Source organism: Rattus norvegicus, chromosome 2 (genome assembly GCF_036323735.1).
Source record: "Rattus norvegicus strain BN/NHsdMcwi chromosome 2, GRCr8, whole genome shotgun sequence".
NCBI lineage: Eukaryota > Metazoa > Chordata > Mammalia > Rodentia > Muridae > Rattus > Rattus norvegicus.
In genome coordinates this window covers 132,999,617-133,027,127 of record NC_086020.1, presented here as the reverse complement: position 1 = coordinate 133,027,127, position 27,511 = coordinate 132,999,617, and the positions used below count along the sequence as shown (strand labels likewise).

The 27,511-nt window shown below is 34.1% G+C and overlaps 2 protein-coding genes across 8 annotated transcripts in view; one reads left to right on the top strand and one right to left on the bottom strand.

The window, feature by feature from the left end:
• The window catches only part of Tgap1l12 (GTPase activating protein testicular GAP1 like 12), a 697,215-nt gene that overhangs the window by 554,677 nt on the left and 115,027 nt on the right, over positions 1 to 27,511 (bottom strand). For all 4 annotated transcript variants that reach the window (XR_005500942.2, XM_063282873.1, XM_039103653.2 and 1 more), the window contains exons 3-6: positions 18,813 to 18,918; positions 17,114 to 17,190; positions 8,209 to 8,332; positions 6,356 to 6,495 (exon numbers count right to left, since the gene is read on the bottom strand). The gene's annotated coding sequence lies outside the window, so the exon portion shown is untranslated. The remainder of the gene's footprint in view (positions 1 to 6,355; positions 6,496 to 8,208; positions 8,333 to 17,113; positions 17,191 to 18,812; positions 18,919 to 27,511) is intronic.
• The window catches only part of Tgap1l11 (GTPase activating protein testicular GAP1 like 11), a 61,011-nt gene continuing 33,659 nt past the window's right edge, over positions 160 to 27,511 (top strand). The window contains exons 1-16 of one of the 4 annotated variants that reach the window (XM_039103637.2): positions 160 to 312; positions 5,026 to 5,082; positions 6,379 to 6,558; positions 8,163 to 8,312; positions 9,563 to 9,604; positions 10,170 to 10,251; positions 14,724 to 14,801; positions 16,389 to 16,452; positions 17,021 to 17,203; positions 19,327 to 19,505; positions 19,913 to 20,074; positions 21,040 to 21,149; positions 21,538 to 21,727; positions 23,166 to 23,424; positions 24,353 to 24,495; positions 25,682 to 25,840. In XM_039103637.2, the coding sequence (XP_038959565.1) occupies positions 6,416 to 6,558; positions 8,163 to 8,312; positions 9,563 to 9,604; positions 10,170 to 10,251; positions 14,724 to 14,801; positions 16,389 to 16,452; positions 17,021 to 17,203; positions 19,327 to 19,505; positions 19,913 to 20,074; positions 21,040 to 21,149; positions 21,538 to 21,727; positions 23,166 to 23,424; positions 24,353 to 24,495; positions 25,682 to 25,840 (1,944 nt within the window). In that variant the 5' untranslated portion in view covers positions 160 to 312; positions 5,026 to 5,082; positions 6,379 to 6,415. Of the gene's footprint in view, positions 313 to 4,243; positions 4,393 to 5,025; positions 5,083 to 5,657; positions 6,559 to 8,162; positions 8,313 to 9,562; positions 9,605 to 10,169; positions 10,252 to 14,723; positions 14,802 to 16,388; positions 16,453 to 17,020; positions 17,204 to 19,326; positions 19,506 to 19,912; positions 20,075 to 21,039; positions 21,150 to 21,537; positions 21,728 to 23,165; positions 23,425 to 24,352; positions 24,496 to 25,681; positions 25,841 to 27,511 lie in introns of those variants that run through there. The other 3 variants (NM_001401967.1, XM_039103638.2, XM_063281572.1) reach the window with 3 other exon arrangements.

The window sequence follows — 27,511 nt, the reverse complement described above, 5'->3', positions numbered from 1 at the left end:
ATCTATCCATTTATCTACCTTATTATATGGTTTTAAAAATCTGTTATTCATTACAAAAATATGGTGGTTCAAAATTGTTAAAAGTAATTTTTTAAAGCCAAAAGTAGAAGGTCAGGAAGTATATGTGTCACTTTGTCAGATATGACATAAGCATTGACTTCACAGTGGTCTGTCACCGTGGTTACTATAGAATCCTCAGATATCAGTGGTTGGTCTACCAACTGCAATAACCAGTTTGGTTTTAGTCCAGGGAAATATAGAGATAATATTACAACGATTACTACATTCTCCACTCCAGGCTCCATTGTAAAGGTATGTTTTCAATAACTAATTTGATTCTTACAGTAGTCTAATGGAATCAGTACATGATTTGTCTTGATTCCTCCAGATCATGTGAACTAATTTTACCTCAACAGTGGGGTCATGAAAAGTTACTCATGGTACAGTTTTCAGTATCCTCTAAAAAATCAAAGTAATCATGTGAGGAAAGGTATGCTTTGAGTTTCCAAAAGAATGTTTTTCTGGAATTCTTCTATCACTAATTAATGAGAAAGGATTATATTCTGGACTATCTAATTGCTTTACCTACTATAAGCACAGAATTTTATTGTAATCTTGTAAGACTTCAACCTAAAATCTATGAAATCTCTGATTTTCAGCAAATTGTTATTATTTCCAATATATACATTGTATTTTTTAAAACATTTCTCAGTAATATGTATCAATTCTGATTAGAAAGGAATAAAGTTCCAAACATGATGATTTACTTCTAATATTCTTTACCATGAAACTATATTGGTACTATTTTGTAAAGTATTTTTATATTATTTTTGATGTGTGGGATGACCACCATTGACAGATGTTTCTTTTTGACTTTTTGATGGTTAGGAATCTTCAAATATTTCTATGTATGTTTTGGTGTGTTTGTACATATTTCTTGAGAGATAAAACATGCTTTGGGCATAGTGATATTCCCATACCAAATATATACATAAAATAGTTGAATAATATGAGTAGGGAAGGAACAGTAAAAACAATTTAAAAAGAGTATTTACTCCATTATTATCAGAAAGAATGTTCTTTGGAGAAAAAATATTCGGAGGCATCTGGAAGTGTTCAGAGTGAAAAAGAAACAGACTTGGTATGACCAAGACTGTCTGGTACAGAATGAAGAATATCAGAGTAGAAAAATGATAATGCCCTGTGACCAGAAGAAAAACACTGCCTCCATAAAGAGGAGAAAATTCTAGAATTTTCTTCTGTATTGCTTTATTTTATAACACTGTAATGTATTTATGTAAAATCAGAGTTATACAGCACACAATGTCCATGAAAAATGTTTTTGATTGATAGAATTGTGCTATCTTAATTACTTCTGTGTAATTACACATATCAGTGAAAATACAGTTTGCAAAAGGCATAATTTAGTATATCAGTCAAATTCCTTCATTTTAAAGCCATAAGCCTTCTAAGTTTACATGATCTTTCTATGAATATAATGTATACAACATATACTATGTTAATTATGAGGATTACAGATTAAATACCAGGTTGTTTCATTCTGCATGTTTTATGTCTCTAGGGTTTACTATAAAAATGTTACTGTATACTCATAAGCATGTATCCTTTGTTGTAAGCCTCAGAGTTGTCTGACCATCCTGTGCAGGAAGCATTCTGAGATTTTCTCACTTAAGCACATGTTTCTTTAAAGAGTCTAGGGAGCTTTGTCTCTGTTAGATATTAAGGGCCACAGTGTTAATGGCACCTGAATACTGACATTTTCATGTTGACTTTTCCCAGGTTCAATGAATTAGGTAGTGAGAAACATTGGATATGAATATATATTATACAGTATTTTCAAATATTCCTTCAAAATGCAGATACCTACCATCTACACATCAATCTATCAACGTGTCTATTTCTCTCTATATCTATGTATCAATGTATGAATGTATCTTTCTATTTAACACACACACACACACACACACATATATATATATGTATGTATATATATATATATGCTTTAAATTCAAAGGGTAGAAGGAGATGATATGCATGTGTCACATTGTCAGATAGACCATGAGATCTCTACTCTTATATCATAAAATACTGTCAGCCTGACTGGTACAGAGTCCTCAGACTTCAGTACTTGGGTCTACTAAGTACTGTAAGTAGTTTGTTATTCAGTGTCTGAAATGAAAAGAAAAATTCACATTCATTGAACATTCTCCATTCCACATCTCATTGTAAAGTTAATTTCTATAACAAATTTGATTCTCATGATTGACTAATAAATAGTATTAGGAAGTGGTCTGTCTTGATTTGTTCAGATCATGTGAAGTAACTCTCAATTCACTAGTGTCTTGAGAAACTATTTATGTTAGGAATATTCCCTAACAATTCCTTACAGAAAGAGAGTTATCATGTTAGGACAAGAATGAATTGACCTAAACAGGAAAAAAGGTTTCTGTAAACGTTCAAAAAATATCAGTCCAAGTTAGAAGTGAGAATTATTTTATGCTCAATCCAGTTTTTTGTGCACCATGATTACAAGGATTTTTTTGTAACAGCTCAGACTACAACCTAAAATATAAGACCTCTCTGGATTTCTGCATATTGTTTTCCTCAAAATTTAACATTATCACTATTAGACAGGAACAACACTCCATGCATTATTTGCTTCCAAATTTGTTAAACGTGGAACTGAATTGTTCCTATTTTTTTTACCATAACTTTACATTGTTGTTGGATGCATTTGAGGACTGCAATTGGCTGCTGTATCTCTTTGACTCTGATACTTGGGGAGACTAAGGGCTTTCTAACTAAAACACATGGTGTCTCTCGACATTTCTTGAAAGAGGTAACATACGATTTAATTAAAATTTTATTCACTTAAGTAAATGTATATTTAAATATTCAAAGAGTGTGTGCAAGACACAGTAGAGAAACCATCAAATGAGTAGTCACTATATTAATAGAGGGAAAGCTATGATTATTGAAGAGAGAGCACAAATATACAGAGCTCAGGGCAGAGAGAAAAAAACTTTGTGACCGAGTCTGTCTAGTAGAGAAGGGAAAAAAATCACGAGAAACATTGAAAGTAGCTGGGCCAGAATAAAGTTCACCTTCATGAGGAATAATGTTCTAGAATGTTTTGAGAGTTTCCATGCAGTAGAATAGAAAGGAAGGTTTGGAAAGGGAAAGATATCTAGATGGAAGATTGAGTCTGATATCTAGACATCTAAAATCTTTGAGACCTACCTAGTTAAATAATTAATTAAAAACTATTTTCTCCACATTTATTCATGTAATGTATAAATGGTAATTTTTGGCGTGTAAATACATAAATTTCTTTATGATTTTCTCTTATTTACCATACTTCAATTTATCAGTCATTTAAAATCAGAATTAAGCAGCAGCAAGTCGTTACAAAGAAATTTAATTTGATAAAATTTTGCTCTTAGTAAGTACTGAATTATTACAAATACCAGTTAAACCATATAGTTTGCAGAATGAGTAATTTATTACTATCATCAAAATTCCAATTTTTTAAAGATATAGGCATTCAAAGTTTACTTGATCTTACTAGGATGGTCACAATTCCCTGGTATATTAATTACATAATTAATTCTGAGATTTATAGAGTATGTCCCAGGTTGTTTCAATCACGTTATTTTGCCTCTAGGCTTTACTCTATAAAGTTTACTATACAATAATAACTGGTGTCCTCCTCTGTATCCTTCAAAGCTGTCTGGCTTCAGTGTGTGGTGATTTCTGAGTCTATTTCAGTAAAGCACATTCTACGTTAACGTCCCTTGTGAGTTTGTGTGTATTCAAATCTGAGTTTTATAGTGTTAATGAAGTTTCCATACTACCTTTTTCACATGGAACCTTGACAGCCAATCTTTGGGGTAGCATATGCATTTCACAATGTTTTACATCAATATTCCTCTTATTATACACATATCTACATCTATCTATCTATCTATCTATCTATCTATCTAATCTATCTATCTAATCTATCTATCTATCTATCTATCCATGTATCTGTCTTCTATCTCATTTATATCATACAGTTATACCTACATCTTCATGTATACTGATAGTTGTGAAAATGTCATTCATTACAAACAATTGTGCTTCCACCTATGTTCAGAAATAATGTTTTAAAGCCACAGGGAGAGAAAATAAACTGCACATGCCACTCTTGCCCAATGGCATGAGCCTTAGAATCTTGACATCACAATGTCCTTCAGCCTGACAACTACAGAATCCTCCGACTTCAGTAGCTTACTGACCACTGAAGGCACCAGGTCGGTGTTTAGAGGCAGGAAGGCGAACGAAAATTTCACTTTCTTTGATAAGTTCTTCACTGCAGGCTCTACTAAAAAGGTATATTTTAATATTTAATTTGATTCTCATGGTAGACTAATAGTATCAGGAAGTGTTCTGTCGTGATTCTTCCAGATCATGTGAAATAACCCTCAACTCAGAGTAGTTTCTTGTAAAGGTAATCATTGTAGCAATATTAAAAACCAATCTTCTATAGAAACAAGGTTATAACATGAAGAGAGGTATATTTTGAGGAGATTGATTTCTATAAACTGAAAAAAACATACAAGTTAAGCCTGAGGATTATTTTACTCAACCCAATTGTTTTATCCACTATGACTGCAGATTTTTTTAAAAGAAACTGGTAAATCTAATCTAGAGTCTAAGAATTCTCTGGTTTTCAGGAAATTGTTATTGTTTCCAAGACACCTTGTGTTCCTTGACATGATCATTTACTTTCAATTTTGTTCATCATGAAACTGAGGTAGTACTATTTTTTAAACATATCTTTACATTATGCTTAATGTTGTATGATGGCAACTATTGGCTGTTCTCTCTTTGACTCATGTGAGTCAAGTATCTTTCTAAGTGAAAGCTATGGCATTTCTGTGGCTATTCTTTGAAAGGTGTAACATAGGTTGTGGGTTGAACTGTTGTCACTTAAATAATTATGTATTTTACTTATCCAAACAGAATGAGCAGGGCCCAGTAAAGAAAACAACAAAACAGAAAGCCACTCCAGTATTACAGGTACAAATTTTATTATGTATAAAAGAGAAAAAATGTTCAGATTACTCTTGAATGTTTCAGAATATAGAGAAAGAACAGGGTTGATATGACCAAGTCTGGGAAAAGAGAAGGAAGACTATCAGAAGAGAAAAATGGAGATAGCTTTTCATGATAAAGCGCTGATGAAGAGAGGTGGAGTGTTCTAGCACATGTTAGGAGTTAGTATAGTGAAGAAAGGGACGGAGATGTTTGAAAAAAGACAGTAACCTGGCAGGGGTTAATTATAAAACAGGAATTTTTACCTCCTTCAGGAATAAAGAAGGTCAGAATGGGTATTGATATCCTAATATGAACAACTTAATGGAGAGCCACATATCCCTTTTCGACAGCCAAGATAAATGTCTACCTTTGCTAGACAAGACCAATTTCACAAATTTTTTTTTATTAACTTGAGTATTTCTTATATACATTTCGAGTGTTATTCCCTTTCCTGGTATCCGGGCAAACATCCCCCTCCCCCCTCCCCTTCTTTATGAGTATTCCCCTCCCAACCCTCCCCCCATTGCCGCCCTCCCCCCAACAGTCTAGTGGCTGGAGAGATGGCTCAGCCGTTAAAGGCTAGGCTCACAACCAAAATTTCACAAATTTTGATGAATGCTTTCTTTTTCATTTTTGTTATTTTTGTTGTTGTTCGTTTTTGTTGTTTGTTTATTTGTTTATTAACTTGTAACCATCAGAAACTTTTCTATACTGTATCTTGAGCTGGACCAAGCTTGGCATTTCTGAGACCCTCCCAGAGGCCTAACTAAAACATCAAGATAACCTGATTATTTCCTTCACGTCTACTATGTTAGCTTACAAAAGTTTAGTTATGGCATTTTCTCAGAGTAGTATATCTCATATCTGGTATAACATATATTTACATTAGGATTCAAAAATATTTCAAATTATCAGTTATAAAATAGCGGCACAATAATTGAATTGGACAGTATCACCACAACTTTTGGAAGTTCATTAAAGTATTGCAGCATCTGTTGTTTGAGAACCATTTCTCTAGATCCTTCCAACTACACTTCTTCAAACTATTCCCCTTGACCCTTCTAAAAAGGGTCCCACTTCTGAAAAGATCCCAGTTCTTCAATATGTTTAAATAGTTTCCTTCATACATGATATATTTTCTGTTACATTTTAAAGTTGTCTATAGCCCAGCCGAATCATGCTTGGATAATTGAGTCTGTATTTTAACAGCGTGCACCCTTTGAAACTCAGTATGAATATCGGCTTTATAACTTACCCACTGAATATTTGTTCTTCTAGGTGGCGATCTTTATCAGGAGAATTCATTTTTTTCAACATGGAAACTATTGAGTCAGAAGAGGTGGGAGGAGTACAGCAACACGTGGTTTGCCAAGGCCCCGTGATACTCAAAAGAGGCTGGAAAAGTAATAAACGATATCTCATCTTGCTCAATAATCTCTTGATTGTATCTAATAGACAGTAAGTATATGCATCTTACTTCCTTGTTATAAGAGTCCACACTGTGGAAAGGTCTTAATGTACAAAGCTATTTATAATTTCCTTTATTTTTTTGAGATTATAATTACTTTACTATTCTCCTTCGTTTTCCCCATACATGTCTTTCCATATACCATCCTTGTTCTGTTTTAAATCATGGCTATGTACTTTTTATTACTTGTTCTTGCATATTATTTTATATGGAAGCTAATAAAAGATACACATATATAATAGATATATGTATACATATATATGTATAGTTTCTAAGTACTTAATTATATCTTGCCCAGTCTGTATAATATTGCTTGTATTTGTGTTTTCACATTTGGAATTAGATAACCAATCTGTGTGATAGTCCTAGGGAAGAATTTTTCTTATTCTTAAATTTCCTTTGTGGCATATACCTTGCCAATTAGGATTGATGTTTATTGAACCAACCTACTTATTTCCAATTTGTTTTGACACAATATTTTAGCACATTTAAAAAATTAATTTAAGTTATAATTCTGCTGTTTGAATTTGGCAAAAGAATAGCAAGGAAGCTACCAAGGACAGAGATATGCTAGCCTATGCCCACATTTCTAGCATTTTTAAAACTAACTTAATAGTATTGCAACTCATAATGAGATCCCTGTGAACTATACAGTGACCCATTTCTCTAAATAAAATATTAAATTCATGAAAAGAAGAGCCATCTTTTTTTTGGTTACAGAAATATTATAGAAACAAAATGGCTGGACATAAGGGGCCACACATGTTAGCACCCTGCTCTCATAGCTTCCAAATTACTATGAAGAGATGAGAAGAAGGTGCTCTCCTCCACTAACCAGAGGAAACTGCTGGCACTAGGTCTTGCTTGGTGATTTTTGCAGACACCTGAGAAAACTGATGTGACTAAATGAAGCTGTGTACATGGTTAAACTAATACAAAATTTATGAATGTTGGGGGGAGATCTGTCAGTAAATAGAATGAAAAGGAGAAAGTGACAAAAAATTATTAAACACATTGTATTTGTATGTAGAATTCTCAGAAAGCAAATTAATTATAAAAAGAATCACAAAAGAAGGAAATTTAGGTTTCAAAGATTATTGTTTGTTAAAAACACTAATAATATCAGAATGCTTGATAGAAAGACATATTTCTAATTATTTGGATAAATTATTGGAAAAAAGAAACATCATTTTAGTTACTTGTGTGATAAGTACTTTGTGGCTTTTCTAAAGAGCTACTGGAATGAGCTGATGTGAAATTTTTAGTACATGGAGATGGATAACAAAAATGAAATTTTATTATTGAAGCAATATTTTGTTTTTTATGCTGGAAACAATGTTACATGTAATTGATTAAAATAAAAAATCATTAACTAATTTCCTTCATATATTATGTGGAAAAACCAAACTAAAATAGTTACTCCTTAACTAAATCCAGGTAAGAAATACTGAAATCATTCAATTTCTAAAAATGCATCTGTGATTGGAGAGAGAAATGGATGTATTCTTTGCTCTGAGGCAGGAAGAACTGGGTCTTACCACAATTCCAACTACAATACAATTAAACTAACATAGATACTTGATTCTCTTTCTAGGAAAAGGAAAAAGTTTAAGATAAAACATGTCATTCCATTGACTCACCTGTGGCTTGGTGATGAAGTGGACATATTCAGGACAGACAACAGCTCTGCTTCCAGGTCCATTTACCTATACTGGCCAATGGGAAATGCTGTGGCAACCTTTCGGTAAGACCTAGAGTTCAGACCTGTGATCACAGGAGGATAGCTTCAGAAATTGTGGGCCAACTTAATGGTGTGTAATTTACTTCCCGGTGTAAGAGTATACTCATTCTAAAATTCTCCAATTAAAAAATGATAAACCTGATGGCTATTGGTGACCACGGAAGAGTGCATATCTAGTAACTTCTTTCACAAAAAGTTTTAATCATCCCAAAATGTTTGCAAAAAAGAATGAATTTTAATATGTCTGTATATAGCATGCCAACTGAACTTTCGCCCTTCTATGATGTCCCTCGGTTTTCTAGACTCTTCACCCTATATATGTATACATGTAGCTAGGTTCCTCTGGTTTTGATCTGTGATATTGATTAAGACTCCACAAAATTATGGGGCAGAACACAGGTGCACTGTCTTCTATGAGTAATGTGTACAGTATAAAGTCTTACTCTATCCTAGACATTCTTCTCCCCAAAATGATCTAATTTTATATGTGTTTTAAAAGTGCACTCAGGAATCTCTTTCCAATAATATTGTGTAGTATACTTAAATTTTACAAATACTTTCTACACTCCCACATTTTCTTAAAGATTGACATTTAATTGTATTATAAAATATTACTTATGCAAAACCCAAATATTTGTATGTTGGTGTAGTAGAATATCACTGTTGTCTGTAGTCAATGAAGAAGGACTAGTGTCATAAGACCATCAGAGTCAGGTGTAATTTACAGAGTTCAAATTTGCATTCTTATCTTTAATGAGAACATGTGCTCATGGCAATTGATACTTCTTTTCCACATGAAATATTCATGCACAGCCCAAATTTGAATGCTTTCCATTCCTCTGTCCAAAGTCTTAGCATCATCACACAGTTGACTGGTATAACACAAACCCACGTTTTATAAGCTTTCTAGCCTTTATGACTTTCCTTTTTCCGTTAAAAGCATTTGTCATAGACCCTGAGCAGGATCGCCTTTTGTTGTTCCCTGAATATTTTCTGCCCCTCTGGTAAAATCTCTAATGATTGTTATTGAATGCTCCCTTATCTAATATGAAAAGTATTATATTGAGAGATGGTAATATGTCACATGACAGTATTTCCAGTACAAAGAATTAGGACATTTAGAAGTAGAGTCATGTGGAGGCTACCCAGTACATCTATACTATAATTGATGGCCACAGAGATAAGATATTTTTATGCATAATACCCTTAAAAATCTTACCATTTATCTCAACTCAATTCTTCCAATTTTACAGTTCCATGGAACAGACTATTTGGTGGTACTTCTTTCTACAAAGGTATTTTATTATGTTCATATTAGTGATATAAGAATGGCAGTGTGTTTTAGTTTAATATATATATATACATACATATACATATATATGATGGTCATGAAATTATTTGTTAATTGGATGTACAATGGATAATACTTTAAATTATCATGTGTATTGCTTTTTTAATTTTGAGGAATTTCTGTATTTATTATTTCTTCTTTGTATTGGAGTAAACACTACTCTCAACTCTTATTTTAAATTCCACTAATTAGATGTCACCCTAGCAAGCACATTCAAACTTCTGCTGCTTCCTCCTTTGAGGTCAAGCAGATTTATACCCTTCTGTTGGTTTCAGACACATCATTTTGAGGACTGACTATACTACTTAGGTCAATATGCTATTCCCTTATCATGTCCTTGTCTCTGAAATATTTTTGAGTGTTTGCCAGTCGAATAATGTATATTGCTTTATTATTTTCATGTATTGAATGCTAAGATGATTCTGAAAAAATAGTAACAGGGATTAGCTTGAAATAAGCCACTAATAAATTAATTTTGCTGTGTTGTATGCCTTTATTGCATTTGGCAGATCCATTCGTGAAGTCAAGAAGCAGAACAAAATAGATCTGTCCATGCAGATACTCACCGAGGACATTGCATGCTCTGACAGTGTATGTGAATACAAAACCAAAACTATTATTCCAAGTTCATGACGAGGAGAGGGACAGTTTGTAAAGTAATAGCAGATGCAGACCTAAGAAGAGCATGGATTGGAAGAGGGAGAGGGAGAGAGAAGAAGAATGGGAAAGAGAGGGAGACAGAGAGATAGAGAATTTAGACACTATTATATGGAAAAGGTATATCTGTGTTCGGTGCAGATACAGATCTTTCATGTGTGATATGGAGAAAGCAACATAAAATAAGTCTGATCAATTTAGTAGAGATCTGAAAAGGGGAAGTACTTTTTGTTTAATCACTGAAATTTAGTCAGATAATTCCAACAGCATATATTTCCAAGTGAAGTATTATTATTACAATTAAACTGACCTCTTTTGAGTCTTTATTGCTTATATATAGACTTGTGTGTTGTTTCTACAATTCTTTATTTAAAATGCAGATAATGTCTCTTCACAGACATTTTAAAATGTTTAAAATTTTTTATGTCTAATTTTAAAATGTTTATGTCTAATAAACAATTGTAAATATATGAGATTATCGTAAAGTATTAGTTTCTTTCCATATCTAACTGATCAGTGATATTTGAGCTCTTTATCATTATCCTGTCCTCTTTCTCTACGTCTCTTACTGTGCATCCTCATACTTGCATTTGAACACCAGTTACAAAATCATTGCTTTTTATCCTCATGCTCATTTGAATAATCTAGTCATAAGGGTATCTTTGCATATAACTTCTGTTCAGAAATTACCCCTATAAATTTAAGAATGCTCTGTGTGTGTGTTTGTGTGTGTTTGTGTGTGTGTGTGTGTGTGTGTGTGTGTGTGGTCATCATTGTTTACAGTGCTGCTCAGGACAAAACTCACAAACACACATGTATTATACAGTAGTTCTATCATTGAGTTAAACACAAATATCTATTAAATAATTGTCTATTTTTCTAATGTTTTTATTAATGTGCCCTTCCCAGTATTTGGTTTATTGCAGATCAAAAATATAACTGTTATGTAGTATGTAGAGAGCATTGAACATTTCCTACTGTAATGCAGAGTAGACTGTAGTTTAGAGGATTACCATGTCTCTGTCTTTGATAAATGATAATTGTTTGAAAATGGACCTAGAGTCAATATTTTAACATATCACTGTTGATACTGCACTAGATGTACAAAGGTTTATAAAATGAAGAAATTATAGATCACCAAGCAATTTCCTATGTATAGCAGGTCTATGCCATACAAAACTAATTACAAATAATATAAAAGAAACTTCGAGCCAGTGACATAAATCAGGAGAACACTCACTAGATTGACTGAACCACATGTGTCCTCAGGACAGAGAAGAGTAGAAGAGCAGAACATCCCTTAGGGAAATACTCTCCTGCCTCTGCAGTTGGACTACAGCTGTGGCAAATACTCAGCGTTCTACATAATCAATCTTCTAGATGTCTTTCAACACCATTGTGACTTAGATCCAATTCCATTAAAATGGACATTTTTACTGATGTTTTCCCACGACTCTATGCTTTAATATTTCATCCTTCCATAATTATTGAAAATCTTTTGTGTATTTCAGAAGATTGGTAGTAGATTATTTTTAGCTTTTAGTCATCTTATGCTATGTTTATTTCTTTGTTGTCTGTGAAGAGACATTATTAGCACATCAAAACATTCTTTCAACTTACATAAATAATCTCCATTATTTTCTTTCCTCCTTGTTTTCTAGTGAATATTCAGAAATAATTTATATATATAAGTATATATACATATATATATATAATTTCTTATTGGTTTCCTTTGATTTTGTTTATTGCTTAGCCTTTTCTTTTTATAATTTAACATTCTTTGAATAATCAGTGTATTTCATTATACTTAAGATAAACCTGTAAAGATTTTCTGTAGATAAATTGGAAAATGTTTGAGCTATTTTTACTTTAGGACTTTTCCTCCTAATGTCACTTTTTTCCTTACATACAGTTAAGCTTAAACGTAGGTCACTCAGACACTGCTTTTATTTTAAAATACATCAACGAAGATGATTTTAGAATTATCTTTATTTGATAGTTTCTCAGAAGTGTAGAAATCCACTGCCAAATCACCTACACAACCCCTAGATTTCACACAACCTTTCCCTAAGTTCATATACTTTTTAAAATTACCAATATTTAAAATATTGACTTTTTGGTTTTATGTTGTACAGATAACAACTGCACTGTCTTCATGAGTCAATGCTTATGCCATGGCTGGGGACAGCATTTTACTCCATGCCTACATGGCTTTAAGTGATCTGTTTTGAAATTCATACTCTGTTAGTTATAGCATCACCTCACTAATACCATTTAGTTTATTAATATGAAATTTCAATATTTATATTTTTATTTCTACTTGAGGGTATAGTTAAATATTTTTTACATTAAACACATTTCTTATGTACCTTTGAACAATTATTAAAACCTTTTATCCCTCATAAAAGGAACATGTAAGCTACTATAAGATTTAACTCTCCTAAGTGTTCCTTATATTTCCGTGGTTCATCATGAGTTAAGAAATAATTTAACATACATAATACAACTACCAGTTACATTTTCATTTTCATGCTTTAAAACATTTTTAGAAATATTTTGTTTAAAATTCTCTCTATATTAAAATCTGCTTTATTAACAAAATCAACATCAGGTAGAGATATACACATCTTTGCAATCATTAATTAGACCTTAATATATTTCTAATGCTCTGAAAAATATTTTACAATAATGTGAATTAAATTCCAATGTGAATTATTACACTTTCATGTGTGGAATTCTATATAATAAAACTTTGCTGTCTTAAAATTATATAGACATTTTCAGATATTCAACAAAATGTCAGATTCTTTAGTTTTCTTTAATTGTGCTACGCACACTCTCCATGTGTGTATTTGTTTGTGTGTGTGTCCATGGGTGTATGTGTTCTTGTGCATACATGTGCGTGTTTGTGTGTGTGTGTGTTTGTGTATATGGGTTCCTCTGCATGTGTGTGTATGTGTGTGTGCGTGTGTTAATATGTATGTGTGTGTGTGTATGTGTGTGTGTGCATGTGTATGAGTTCCTGGGAGTATGTGGTATTTGAATGGATGCATTTATTTCAATGTGCATTTTTGTGTAAGAAGCAAACTTCCTTCTATTATGTATGATTTCTGAGCCCTGATCTATATTTTCATCCATAGATGATTAATTTTACGTTCTGAACAAAACCTCACATTGATTCCTTCCTTGTTACATTATAACCACAAGACCAGAGCTTTTATATCTTTTTATATTGTAAGATGACTTTCATAATTGTTAACCTCTGCATAGCAAGATATAAAATAAGTTAGTATAAGTTCTCCTTGTTCATAAAATTCTACTAATCTGACATGTAACATTAGGGTCTGGATGTATCTTCAGCCACACACACACACACACACACACACACACACACACACACACACAATCATTTTTAAGGTATTAGATTATGCCTCTCAGTTGATTAATAAAAAATAACTGTAAAAATAATGAAACCTCTGTGAAAGAAAAGGCTCGTGAATTGGTTTCCTTCGATATTGATTCAAAGTTGTTTTTCTGGATAGTGACAGGGCACACAGTTGTGCTGTGTGTCTTTTGTAAGGAACTGTTTCCTAGACACTTAACAATCCTCATCACAGATATCTGATAATATAGAAACTAACTTCATAAAAATATTCTTATCTTCTCTCTGTCTGGTTATGTATTAGATTTCCAGGACATCAGTGGTTTCTTCTCAGAGTACTATGCTTTGATTTCATGCTATTTTTCTTCTTGCTGTCTTCCTAGGCCTCTGGAGCAGATTCTATACGTGGGAGGCAGGAGAGAGCTAATAGTACAAATACCTTGTTTTTTCTTGGGAGTGCTAAGAAATGGGATCTTGTTTCTATTTTGGATTCCTAGAACTATCACTATAAAAGATCTCAACATTCAATATCTGTATATCATCTAAATATTTACAAAGCCTCATATGATGAGAGTGCCCACTAAATTTAACTTTTATAGAAATCATAGCTGCTTCTCATCCTCATTTCCATAGAACTGTGCACATGTAGCCCTTGGAAGTAATTTCGAACGATGGAAGTCCAGTAGCGAGGAAGCAAACATTGCTGCTCTCTTTTTAAGTTCCCTCCATGACTGCCTTCTGCCATAATGAAAGAAAAATTATGATTCTGAGCTCTAGTACCCGTGGCAACTCAGTCACCCTTTAACTACAAAACTTATTGTAGTTCTGTTTGTTTTCTCAAGTCCCAAGTACTAAATTTTACGATAAATATGTTAGACTGGGTGTCTTCCAGATATATCTTACGGGAAGAAAATGAAAAGTTGTTACAGATTATAAATTCTAAATAATGATTATATCATATTAATTTTGTTGTCATGAGCTTTCCTGTTTTTTATGACATTTTTGCTCTCTGTACATTCTATAGCCTCTATATGTACCAGCAACAAACTTCGATACGGGGAATGACATAATCAGCAAGTTACTACCAATGATGACAAAACATGTAAGTTACTTTTAATCTACTTTGAGTTAAAATTTGAGTTATTCTTTTGAGATTCACATATGTGGAAATGTGAAAATACAGAAGAAATTTGATCACAATACTTTTACAAATCGTATAGGACAAATAGATCCTTTTGAAACTGAAGGTATCAAAGACATAACAACAGTCCTTAGGGTGATATTTTTCTTAAATTCTTGTCTACTTTTCTGTGAAATGAAACTCATAACCCAATATTTTAAACTACATGTTTAGTTTCACCAGATAATAGAGATACACTGTAATAAATTGTGATTCATTTGTGATATGCTCACACCTAATTTAAAGGATGCCAATGTTAGAGGGAATAATTTTCTTCCTTTCTTTTCTTGAAAATTAGACTATATTCCCCATTTGGTATGTAATTATTTCCAATTTCTACTTGTTTTTATGTCTCTGTGTGGAGTACATGTTCTGGTGTGTTTATTTTTAACTTTTAATAAATCTTTAATAAATGTGTCTATATTCCTATGTTTTTCTGTGTACATATCTGTGTATATCTTTGTCTTTCTATTTTCAAATGTGCATGTGTATCTCTGTGTAACTGTGAGTGTGTGTGTGTGTATATGTATGTGTGTTTCTCTCTGTGTGTATCCCTCTCTATCACTCTCTGTGAGTTTGTACAATGAGAATTTGTATGTCAGTCTTTCTCTTGTCTCTATGCCCCTCTGTCTCTCCCTCTCTCACTCTGAGTCTTTCTATTTCTGTCTCATTATCTCTTCTCTTTGTATGTTGGGGTATAGATGGATGGTTGGTGGTGTGTCTGCCTGAGTGCTTTTTGTCTGACAGCTTAATACTTAAAACTCTAGGAGACAATGTCATTGGCTTTAGTATAAGTCTGCAAGAAAATGAAATTAATAAGAATTCCAGTTAGAGCTACTTCTGGAGGGTGCTCAAAATTTCAACAGAATGTTCAGTTTAGATGATTGCTTCAAATGGAGCCATAACACAATGTACAGTAAATATGTTCTAGAACTTCTTTTCAGCATTGTGCCTATTTTTCAGGATAGACACATGTCCTTCATCTCCACAGACTGAATATCTCTGAATGAAAGCCAAAGGTTGTTTTGACTCCTAGGTAACCTCAAAGACTCTGTTTTGACTATTTTGTTCACTGTTACTGAAGTTCTCATATCTTTCACATGTTTCTTTGATAAAGTCATCATAGTCACCATGAATATATGCATCTGTGAGCACTAGGTTGTGTCCATTGTTAAGTCCATTTTCAGTATTTCACACAGAGTCAGCACAAATGATAGAAATTTCATAATAATCTTTGTATTGGGTAGTAATAATGGCTGGATGCAATTTCTTATTTCATTGTGGATCAGTAAATTAAGGCTTCCTCACAGAGGTAAGGCAAGTACCCTAATGTTTTCTCCTGAAATCAGTCCTGTTTACTCAAATCTGTGGTAAGAAGACATATGATTAATAATGGTCTAAATAATTTCCCATCCAGAGAGCTAGAAATGTTAAGTAAAGGAAATTGCTAGACTCTTCAAGACTCTTATGACAGTTTATTTGTGACAGTTGTTTCTTTTTACCTTCTAGAACATTGAAGATTATCAGCTGTGGTTCTGCCCTGGCCATGGGAAAGCTCCAAGACCACTCCAAGGTAATAAATAAAAGGGAAATCTAAGGAGAGACTAGCTGAGTTTGGCGAATTCTCAATGTATTTCTTATTTAGTCTTACACTCAAACATTAATGCAAAATGACATAAACATAATTTTATTCATTTAAATCATAATTAATAACTAGTATAAACTTCAGACAGAGGATAATAGATCATAAGCATCAATCTGAAGTCTGACAAAAAATGACTGGAATTTTTCAGTGCTTTTCTATTTGATAAACAGAATTTTCCTGAAAGGCAAACAAAGCAAAACCCTAGACATCATGTTTCTGTTAAAAAAATTAAAAAATTATTTGGTGATAATTAGAGAAAATCCTCTTAGCTTAAAGAATAAGAAAGAGAAGGAAGAAGATAGAGGAGGAGGAAAAGGAGGAAGAAGAGGAGGAGGAAGAGGAGAAGGAGGAGGAGGAGGAGAAGGAGGAGGAGGAGGAGGAGATAGAGGGGGAGAATGAGTAGGAGGAGAAATACAGAAAAGCATTCCAAATTGTATCACAAGGGTTGTCCATATTCAATAACTTAAGTTTCAATTCATGTTTTTTTTGCTCATAGGGCATGAGTATCCACATGACATTATGATGATAAATGTTCAAAAGAACTTCAGTCCACAAGAATTAAGAAATTTTACAAGTATAAATTCCTTACCTCAGCTGTTAAAGAAATATCTAACATCTGATGCACAGGGGCAATTCATCTTAAAGCCCAGAGACTCAGAAAGAATCCTGCAGGAAAAAAGTGAGTTTGCCATCTTCTTTCAGGTGGATTTCTTACTTCCCATTTCAGTTTGTCATAAACTTTAAGTTCTGATGTGAAGTCTAGTCTTGTTTATAGGGAGAACATTTCATTTTGTCCAAGCAGATATTTACCATAAACTGGTATGCCAAGATATTGTGTACACAAATGTTTGTCCCATTATAATTGCAGGTCTAGGATATGGATCCTTCATCAAGTGGTTTCAAGATTAGATCACAAAATGAGTTATGAACTGCATTTTGACAACCTATTTCAATGAAAGCTACATAGAAAAATTATATGTATGGGATTGAAGATATCTGTTGCAGGCTTGAATAAAAATCACCTTAACCTTGAATCCCAGGCTCTAATCTCATTTCAAATCACTTAACAAATATTGTTTAGACCTATATCTAGAGTTGACTTGCCCCTAACATTGATATCCTGGAGCTTTTGAATTTTTTTAAAATATTTTTTGAAATGATAAAATACTTTTATAATTGCTCCTTACTCTCCTTTCTTGAAAACCTCCCGCTAACATGTCTTGATTTCTTTTAAATTTTTCCTTTTATATTAATTATTATATTTAGATTTGAAGTGCTGTCCCTTTACTGGTCCCACCTCAAGAATATCCCACCTCATTGCCCTGCCTCGTAGCCACTAAAAGGGTGCTCCCCATCAACCTACCTACTCCCATCTCAACCCTCTGGCAACCCCCTTCCCTGGTGCATCAAGCCTCCGCAGACACAAATACATCCCCTCCTCCTGAGGCCAGAACAGGCAGGCATCTGTATCATATCTAGCAGAGCCTGCAGACTGGCTATGTTTGCTCTTGGGGTTTGGCTAAGGCCTGACAACTCTGAGGGGTCTGGTTAATCCTCTGATGGGGTTGATATCACTTTTTCCTAATTCATTCCTTCCCCTAACTCTTCGATTTGGGACCCAGGGTTCAGTCGGATGGTTGGCTGTAAGTATCTGCATCTGTCTCTGTCAGATGCTGGTAGAACTTCTCAGAGGACAGCGATGTATGCTCCCTGTCGGCAACTATGTCTTGGAATCAGCCACATTGTCATGTTTAGAGTCTATGGATGGTTTGGACCAGAAGTTAAGGCAATCTCTGGATGACTTTTCCTTTAGTCTCTGCTCCAGTTTTGGACCCTGCATTTCCTCATTTCCTTTAGACAGAAACAATTCTGAGTCAAATATTTTGAAATTGGTTACATATATATATATATATATATATATATATATATATATATATATCAATGTATATATATATGTATACATATGCATATATATGTATATATACATACACACAAACACAAAAACACTTGTAAACACACATGTGCGTGCGCGCGCACACAAACACACACACACACACACACACACACACACTTAGACATCTTTCTCAGCCCTCATGATTTTGCATTAGATACCCAGCAGACAATATGTTCTACGGTGAACGATACTATATTATATTGTATTGTGTGACTCATTTGTTTGCTTTTAATTTATTTGTTTTAAGTAACATATTTAATTTTTTATTTTTCTGCCAATATTCTGAAGAAAATTCAAAATGAAAAAGAAACTTAGATTTCAGCTTTGAACTTACACTACAGGAAGACAGGTCCAGTGTCTGTCAAAAATAGTCATGTATATTTTCTCATGAGGGAGACATGCTGATGCTGAAATAAACTTGACAATGGTTCTTCAAAATGCTGAACAAGAAAACATAGGATGAAAAGAGTTTCACCATGAGAGTTGAAGAAAATAGAAAATTTCTTAATATGAATAAAGTGAGGGTGGCTATGAAAATGGATGTGACTACAGAAGCAACAGCCTGTACATAGCTCAGGGAGCTTGTTCAACCTATGTATCTAGTATTTCATGATACAGTGTGGAGTTAGACAGCATCATCTTGTGAGATTCCCACTGGAGAACACTAGACCATGGCTTGGAGACATAACTAAGATTAATAACAGTGTAGGGTATATGGTAAGAAGGCTATATAAACACAACAGGATGATTAACCCATTATAACAAGGACATTTTACAATTGAAATTCGTTTTGTAAAAGGTCTGTATAAATTATACTATCCCATGTGATGATCACATCTCCTCCTCAGATATAAATGGAAAAACTCTTAAGAAACCAAAAACTTCTATAATATCGTGGTGGCGCAGGTGCTCTGTGCGCCACCAGGACCAAGTATGCACTAGCCCACGAGTTAATAAGGGAGGAAAACTGTTTGGAAGAGAACTCAGTTCCATTTGTCATGATAACAAACTGCCCTCAGCAATTCTGGTATGTATCACATGATTCTTCTCTGGCTCGCCTAAGACAAAATCCTATTTCTTATATACCTGATCCCTTCACTTCTATCAACATGTGGAGTAAAAGAATTGTGTCTCAAATCTTTGGCTTTCCAATAGAAAGATGAGAGAGGGCTATTTAGGTACTGTCTATTGGAAAAGTTGGATTTAATCTCAAGTATTTTGGAAAATGTGATAAAAAGAAATGTCCGATCTTAAAGGGTAAATATTAGGGTAGGATGTGCACAACAAAAGATTGAGGCACAAAATCAGCTTAAGGTCCTCTGTGTTCATGCCATTCCTTAAACTACACTTATGTACATTGGTCTGCTTCTCAAGGAGACAATCGTGCCCTGTGCTACATGAAGCCTGACAGGTGTTTCTCAATCTTCTTCTCAGGACATGCTGTCCCTACTAAAAAGGAAAGGGCCCACAACCAAGGGTGTCTTTACAGTATCTCCGAGTGTAACCCTTTGCCAAACAGTAAAGGACAAATTGGATTCAGACGAAGAGGTGGATATAAACAAGCAATCTGTGCATGTAGTGGCCTGGATCTTTAAGGTAGGGAGAGTACTTCCTTCATCTATGCTCAGGATTCCCCTGAGTATGGGAATAGTTTTCTTCATTTTGCATTCCCTTGAGTGACAGTAGATATGTATGAGAGAAACCTGATAAGCTCCAAGTCTCCTCTGTCAAGGTTAATAACATGGATGATGTTTTGATTGGAATTTGTTTAAGCAGCATTATTGTTGGATTATCAAAAGTAAACTCTGCCTTCCTTCCTAGGAGCCGAAATCTCATAGCAAATGTTACTGTCCTATTCTCAGGTGTACAATATTCCTGACTCTCTTTACACATGTTTGGAGCCCTCAGTTCAGACTTGTATATATATGTATAATCTGGAGCTCAGAGTCACAGGATATTTTGTTCTTTGTACCTTGACTAGATGTGGTTTTCAGTAATAGTCTCCATCCATTTCAAAGAGAACTTTTTTGATGGGTAAGGGCTATATTTTCTGTGAATATTGAGTTAAATATTTATAATACAGGTAGGAGTCACACTAGTTTAGTGAAATAGTGGCATGACATTCCCTAAGAACCATGACCACATGTGCATCCATGCTTCCAATACCGGACATGGTTTTGTGCTTTGGAGAAATCAGATAATAGTTCCTATGGTTGCCTTTGTTGTTGTTAAAATAATTGTATGATTCTATCATTTAAAATAGTGTTCAAGCTGAAGTATTGATCCCTTATATGTGATCGTTTACTCAGCCATCCACTAGAGGCATGTTGAGCTACAGAAAGATTTTTCTCTAGTCAAAGTAAATCTGAAAATCTGTCCTTTGATTTCTAGTTTGAATAGATGAAACTTACTGGACCTATATATCAAGGAATGTTCTAACTAGGGGAAATTTTGGGAGCTGTGAAGAAAGTTGGAACTAAACTGAAATTGATCGGTGAATGTATTTTGAATAATTCCCATGATTAATATTTTCACAAAATATGTTTTCCTCTCTTTATAAGGACTTCCTAAAAAACATTGAAGGAAGTCTGATGACTTCAAAGCTCTATGATGAATGGATTTCTGTAACCGAAAAGATCAACGAGGAAGAGAAATTAGCAGCAGTGCAGAGGTAATTGTTGGCCAACTCTGTGAACAACATCATCACAATAGAAGTAATATTTTGCTTACATGCATTAGAGATTATATATCACGAAAAAATTTACTATAAACAATGTCAGACAACAAAAGGTTTCAACTGCTCACAAACATTAGACACTTTCAACAGAAATGTGAGTTAGAGTGGGAATTACAGTAGCCCAGGCTGACAATCTTAACTTCATATTCCAGTAATATTTGTCTTTTATTCTGAATTAGGTAAATACTGTAAGCAACAATATGAGTACAAATTCTTTCATTTTATTTTGAGAGCATCCTGCACGTGCTACGATTACTCTTTCCCTTCCTTAATTTTTACACATTGATTACACTTGTTTTAAAATAATTGTCTCTATGTTCAGTCTTTTAGAAAAACTGCCAACTGCAAATGCTGCACTGCTGGGGCAACTTTTTCAAATTTTATTTGAAGTTAAAAGTAATTCTTCGGTTAATGGAATGTCTTCTTACCAACTATCTTGTGGGATAGCCCCATGTCTCTTATTCATACCCAGCTCCTGCAATATTGGGGGGACAAATGACATTGCCAAAAAGGTAATTAGATAAGCACTTTATGCCTAGCTTTCCTACGCCTTTACAATGAGACCAGAAAACAGGAGTATCTCAAGATATTCTCAAGAATTTGTTGTTGTTGGTGGTGATTATTGTTTTGTTTTATTTTTGTTTCAATTCAAAAATTAACTACAGCTTTGAAAGTTGTTCTTCTGAAGGGAGGAATCATTGATGCATTTTAAATAAAATATATATGGGTATTTGAGATCAATGACTTAAACTTTTGTCATTGTCATTTAGAATATCCTTAGACTAACTCATTGAGAACAAATGTTATGAAATGCTACTAACAATAATAATAATCCTGGGTACTGGGTTGAGCAATCAAGACTTAATTTTGGTATAATCAGTGTAGAATGTGTGAAATTGTACCTGTTTTCAAGGTGGTTTCCACAACACAGCAAAGGAAATGCAATTTGGATTTTTTTTATCAGATATGCTCATTAGGACCCTGATTAGTATGATTAAATATACTATTGGCCTCTGGATGCTGGTTATGATCAGTTTATAGAAATTATAGAGTACATGTTTCTATGTTAGCCATCTTTCAAATACTATAATAAAATACCAAAGTTTATACAGTATAGCAATCAAATGTTCATTTTGACTCTAAGTATTTGACTTTCTGATTCATTATTAATTGAGCAATTGCCCTCGGATCTGTAAGGATCACATTATAAAACAGCCCAACTGAGAAACAACAATATTTCTCACATTGTGTTGAATCAAAGATCAGGAGGAAAAGATGGGGTTCCAAAGTACATGCCATTGGAGATCCATAATTATCCTGTTTCTTCCATGTAGACCTAATTTCATACCTCCCAATATAATGAACCATTAGATCAAGAAGTTATGATTGCATCTGCACTGAGTGATCACTGTATTAAGATTAAGTAATTAAGGATATGTGAAGAAATGACACATTGATATATTGATGTAGTTGTTACCATTGTGCTAAACTGAGACATGTGAATTTGACTGCTCAGATAGGTTTGTCTGTCACTTGCATTTTAGACAGCCCATGGGAACTTTCAGAGAGATGGGCCCACATTCAGAGGTCATCTTCCCTCCTTACCTCTGCCTTTCTATAGGCATCCTTACAATCATGCTCATACATGTATGTATCAAATGTAACCCAAGCCATTTCAGTGGACAGTATGTATCACATACTCATTATCACAATGTAAAAGCTGGAAATCATACACTTATATAGCATTGCACTGTGGTGATGACACTTGAAACTTTGATCATGCAATCCTTTAAATTTCTGACCGAAGCCTGCCTCTATATATTTTAACAGCTAACTTTTCCTCAGAATTTTGAACTGCATATTTTTAGCCTCCAAGACTAATAAGTAAAATGTTGTTTGCATCCATACAAAATGACAGAGATCCTCTGTGTTTGCCATATTTTTTCAAAGATATCTCTGACAACATTTATGATTGAAAATGCTCGAAAACTATTCGGGGAGGACTTGGTTGAGGTTTGGTATGAAACATCTCTATTTCATCCTCCCGGAGAGATGTCCTCACATTCCCAGAATACTGCAACAAACACCAGCACCATGAAGGAAATAGAACGTGGACTCAGCAGCTGCCCCAGTGGCAAGACATGCACTCCTGGCTATGATGCACTGCCGAGAAGTGCAGTTGATTATCCTCCCTATGAGGGCATTATAGGTATGGATAGTTATTCTACAATCGTAACTTAAAGTTGTAATCCTTGAGCACTGAAAATATGAATTATAGCAAACAACAATGAAGAATTTGCTAAACCATGTTAAGGGAAACCTCAGCTGTAAGTTATAGGTATCATCTTATAGTTAGAATTTGCCTCCAAATTTTAGAATCTCTTTCCACTGGTCCTGTGTTGTTACAGGTTAATCCCAGAAATGAGATTAATTAATTAAGGATATGTAAGAAATGACACTTACACAGTGATAATATCGAGTCTTAACATAGATTCTTAAATAAAGGGAATAGCAACTCAATAGCCAATTGGATTTTGTCTATGTAACAGTTCTGGCTGTCATTGAACTTGCTTTGTGTACCTAGCTGACATCAAATTCACAGAGATCTTCTTGGCTCTGCTTCCTGAGATCTGGGAATAAAGGCATGTGCCACCATGCTAGTCTCTTATGAACATCTGAAAGTACAGCATAATATACCCATATGGTTGACATAGACGATATGATCTCAGATTTGAACTCACAGATCAGTGGAGAAAGCCAAGGAGTGTAACAGAAATGCAGTCAGACAAGTTGTCTTGTGAGCTACAGATACTGTTGTTCATATATTGTTGCCCATGTCAGACAGAAAGTCACAGAGGGGGATGAAGAGATTGTTGCTATATGACTGCTTGATTCTATTACGTATATGCATGGCTTTCAGTGCAAACACAAGAACTTATTTTTTATACTGAAGTATGGGTCACATATAAGTATATACAAAGTGCCTTATGAAGGAAGGTCATTATAAATGTTATAATGTTAATTAGTTATTTTATGTGTGTTTGTGTTATTGAATAAGGCATGCAGGCTGTAGAATGAAGAGAGTATGCTAGGGCTCAGTGAGTTCATTTACAACAATGATTTACCTTCTTTCTTAGATTCAGAGAAACACAAAAGCAGTAGTGTATATGCCAGCCCACCAGTACCTTATCTAAATCTACCACATCCAAAAAAGAAATGTTATTTTGGGAAATCTCTTACCAGTATTTTTGAAGACAAAAAGATGTCTGGTCTAATAATCGTGAGTATCATTTTGGGCCTCTACAGCACCTTTGTTCTAAGTAAGTTATTTAATCAAACTGATTAAGGTTTAGATAAACTGTCTTGAAGGTAAGATCATTTTAAAATAGAAATAAGTTCCACTGAAATAGGAATAATGTACTTGAAAGAAATTGAAAAATAAAAGGAAAAAGAAATAGTATTCTCATATTTTACACTGATTGTTTAGAAGATCCAAACCCACCAGCTTTTTGGAGGAAATGGATCTGTGGATGTGCCCTGCTGACGACACAACTGTAAGGTCTTCCAGCTTCTTCTTGACTCCATGTTACTTTGGAGTAAATCCCTTAATATCATTGTTATGAGATTACTCAATCTTTTATAATTAAAAATACTCATAGACTCTAATTTATGTTATCAACACATTAGACATACACATTGTTTTTACAATATATTAACAAATGTAATCCTATTAGACTATATTTAAATGCCACTTAATCTATTTTAAATTAGGAATTTATGCTGAGTGAACAAATTTATCGTGTCAGACACATGAGCATTACTGCCCATTTCTTAGGTATTTTACTACAGAAATTTCTGGTAACCATGTTTGTAAACATGTAATCAATTTGAAATAGAGGAAATGTGGAGTAAATCTGAGTATAGTCATCATTTTCACAGAGGAAAATTAAGGAAGAAGGATTGAGATATATTTGGGTTCTTAAATATGATGGAATCTTTAGACATATTTAAAACTAAAAAGTCACAGAAAAGGAGAATAAAAGTCTTTGAAGCATAGTGAAAAAAACCTTATTTAAAAATGCAAAACTTATGATTCATAATACTCTCAGGACAGGCAGGAAGTAAAATAGTGATTTGATCTCTGAAAGGGAAATATCCCAATAGTTACTTACAATAGCATGCATGAGAAAGTTATTCATAGAAGGAAACAAAGTAATAGAGGACCATTCAACAAAATGCTTTGGGGGACAAACAAAACCATGATGTTTGAAATCGGAAAAAAAAATGGATTACAGAAAATAATGTATTTGGAAGTTAAAACAGAAAGAAGTTTAATGTCTTCTTCATTCCTCTCAGTTTGACCTCTGCTTCCAAAACTGCTTCTGCTCATATTCACAATAAAAGACAGTTTTGGGCTTCAGTCGTGTGGATCTCTAATAATACAAGCTTATCCTTATCCTACACAGGATATGCTGTCCATAATTGCCGAAAAAGGGCAAGACTCAGATGACATTTTCAAAATTATACCTGAAAATTCACACTATTCCTTGAGGAATAGGATTGACAATGAACAATACATAAATTGGAATCAAGAAAGCGTGATAATTATAGCATCCGTTTTAACGGTAAGGAAGGTTTTGGCGTCAACAACATTAAGTTTCTCTCCGTAGATGCATATATTCTCTCTGTCCTTGAGACTACATGATGATGAGTGGTCCCTGGAACTACGGACACATGACTTCTTGATAAAAGTCATTGTAGGTAAAAGTATGACAAACACAATGATTCAGCACAAAGACAGTGGTGAACAGCTTCTCTTGGAGGTTAACTTCCTTATAGGTCAGAAGGGATTTAGTGTGGCATTGCAAAAGTTCCCACTGATTTCAACACTGACCATTCCTTTTGAAGCACTAGCTGAACAAGTAATAATAGCGGTAAAAGTGTGTTCTACAAAAAACATGTCTTAAGTAATACCAAAAATATCCTAACATAATAACAGTTAAAAATAACTAGTCAATCACTGATGCACAAAAGGATATAGAATTTAGAAGTTGTCCCATGTCCAGTAGATACATGAAGTTGTTTTCCCTCTCAATCAAAAAATATACCAGCATTTTCACTTTTGCCAGACACTGCTATTCTAATTCCATGTCAAATAGTCAAGAGTTAGCCTAACCTACTTTTAACTTGTCTACCAGTCTTAACTTGCCAGTGAGTTGCAGTGACTCTAGAGCCATTAACATTATTTTATTATTGTTTGGGCAATGATCTGAGTTTGCCTCTCAGAAGATAGTGGAGCTATGGCCCAGACAAAAAGGGAAATGATTATGCTCTGGGATTAACTATGCTTAATAACATTAGGCAAAGGTACCTAATGATCCCTCCTTGGCCCTTGGACTTGCCAAGTGTGTCTAGTTCTCATTGCCAGAAACCTGGGACCACATCATGGGGAGAAAGTTAGGATCAGTGACTGAAGGTTGCAATGTGTATTCAAAGCAATTTACAGGTACAAGAATACCTGGAATTCTTCCATTTTCATTATTTTCTTAGTACAACACAAACCTCATTGTGCTATATCATGAACAAAGTAACTTTCCGTTCTTCAAACGATCTAAAGTCTCCAACTTAATTCAAATAGTTGAATATTTCCAAATTTTAAGAAAAAGATATGAAACTGGGACCTTCTCACATGGAAAACAAATAAGAAACTTGACCACTAGCAGAGGTGTGTGTGTATTTTACAGCTTTACTCTGTGAGCGCTAAAAGTACAGACTCACCAACTATACAATCAGGATGAGGTAACGTCTGATGCTTCCACTGTTTGATAGTTTCCTATTTCCAAGAAGAGGACTTTGGTTTTGTTTTGTTTTGATTTAATAGCTGCTATCATTTCATTATATTTTATACTAATTTACTCGTTCACTGTCTATCTTGTATTCTGCCCCGCACCACTTCTCCCTTGCAGTGTTTCTATCTTTCTCCAAGCAGGTTGGGGCCCCTGTGTTATCTTCCCTTCCTGGCACATCAACTCTCTTCAGGGTGAGCACAACAACTCCCTGTGGCCAGTTGGGGAAGGGTTTTCACAGTCATCAGCTTATGGATAGCTTCTCCTCCACATGTTGAGGGATCTACAAGGAGACCAAGCTTTACATTTGCTATAAATTAGCTGTTGGTCATGCTGCAGTTCCTGTAGTGTTTTTGGTGGGTATTTCAGTCTTTGATAGCCCCCACGGTTCACAGTCATTTGATTCCCTATCTCTTAGTTTGGAGTTCCTATCTCCTTAATTGCTTGGAA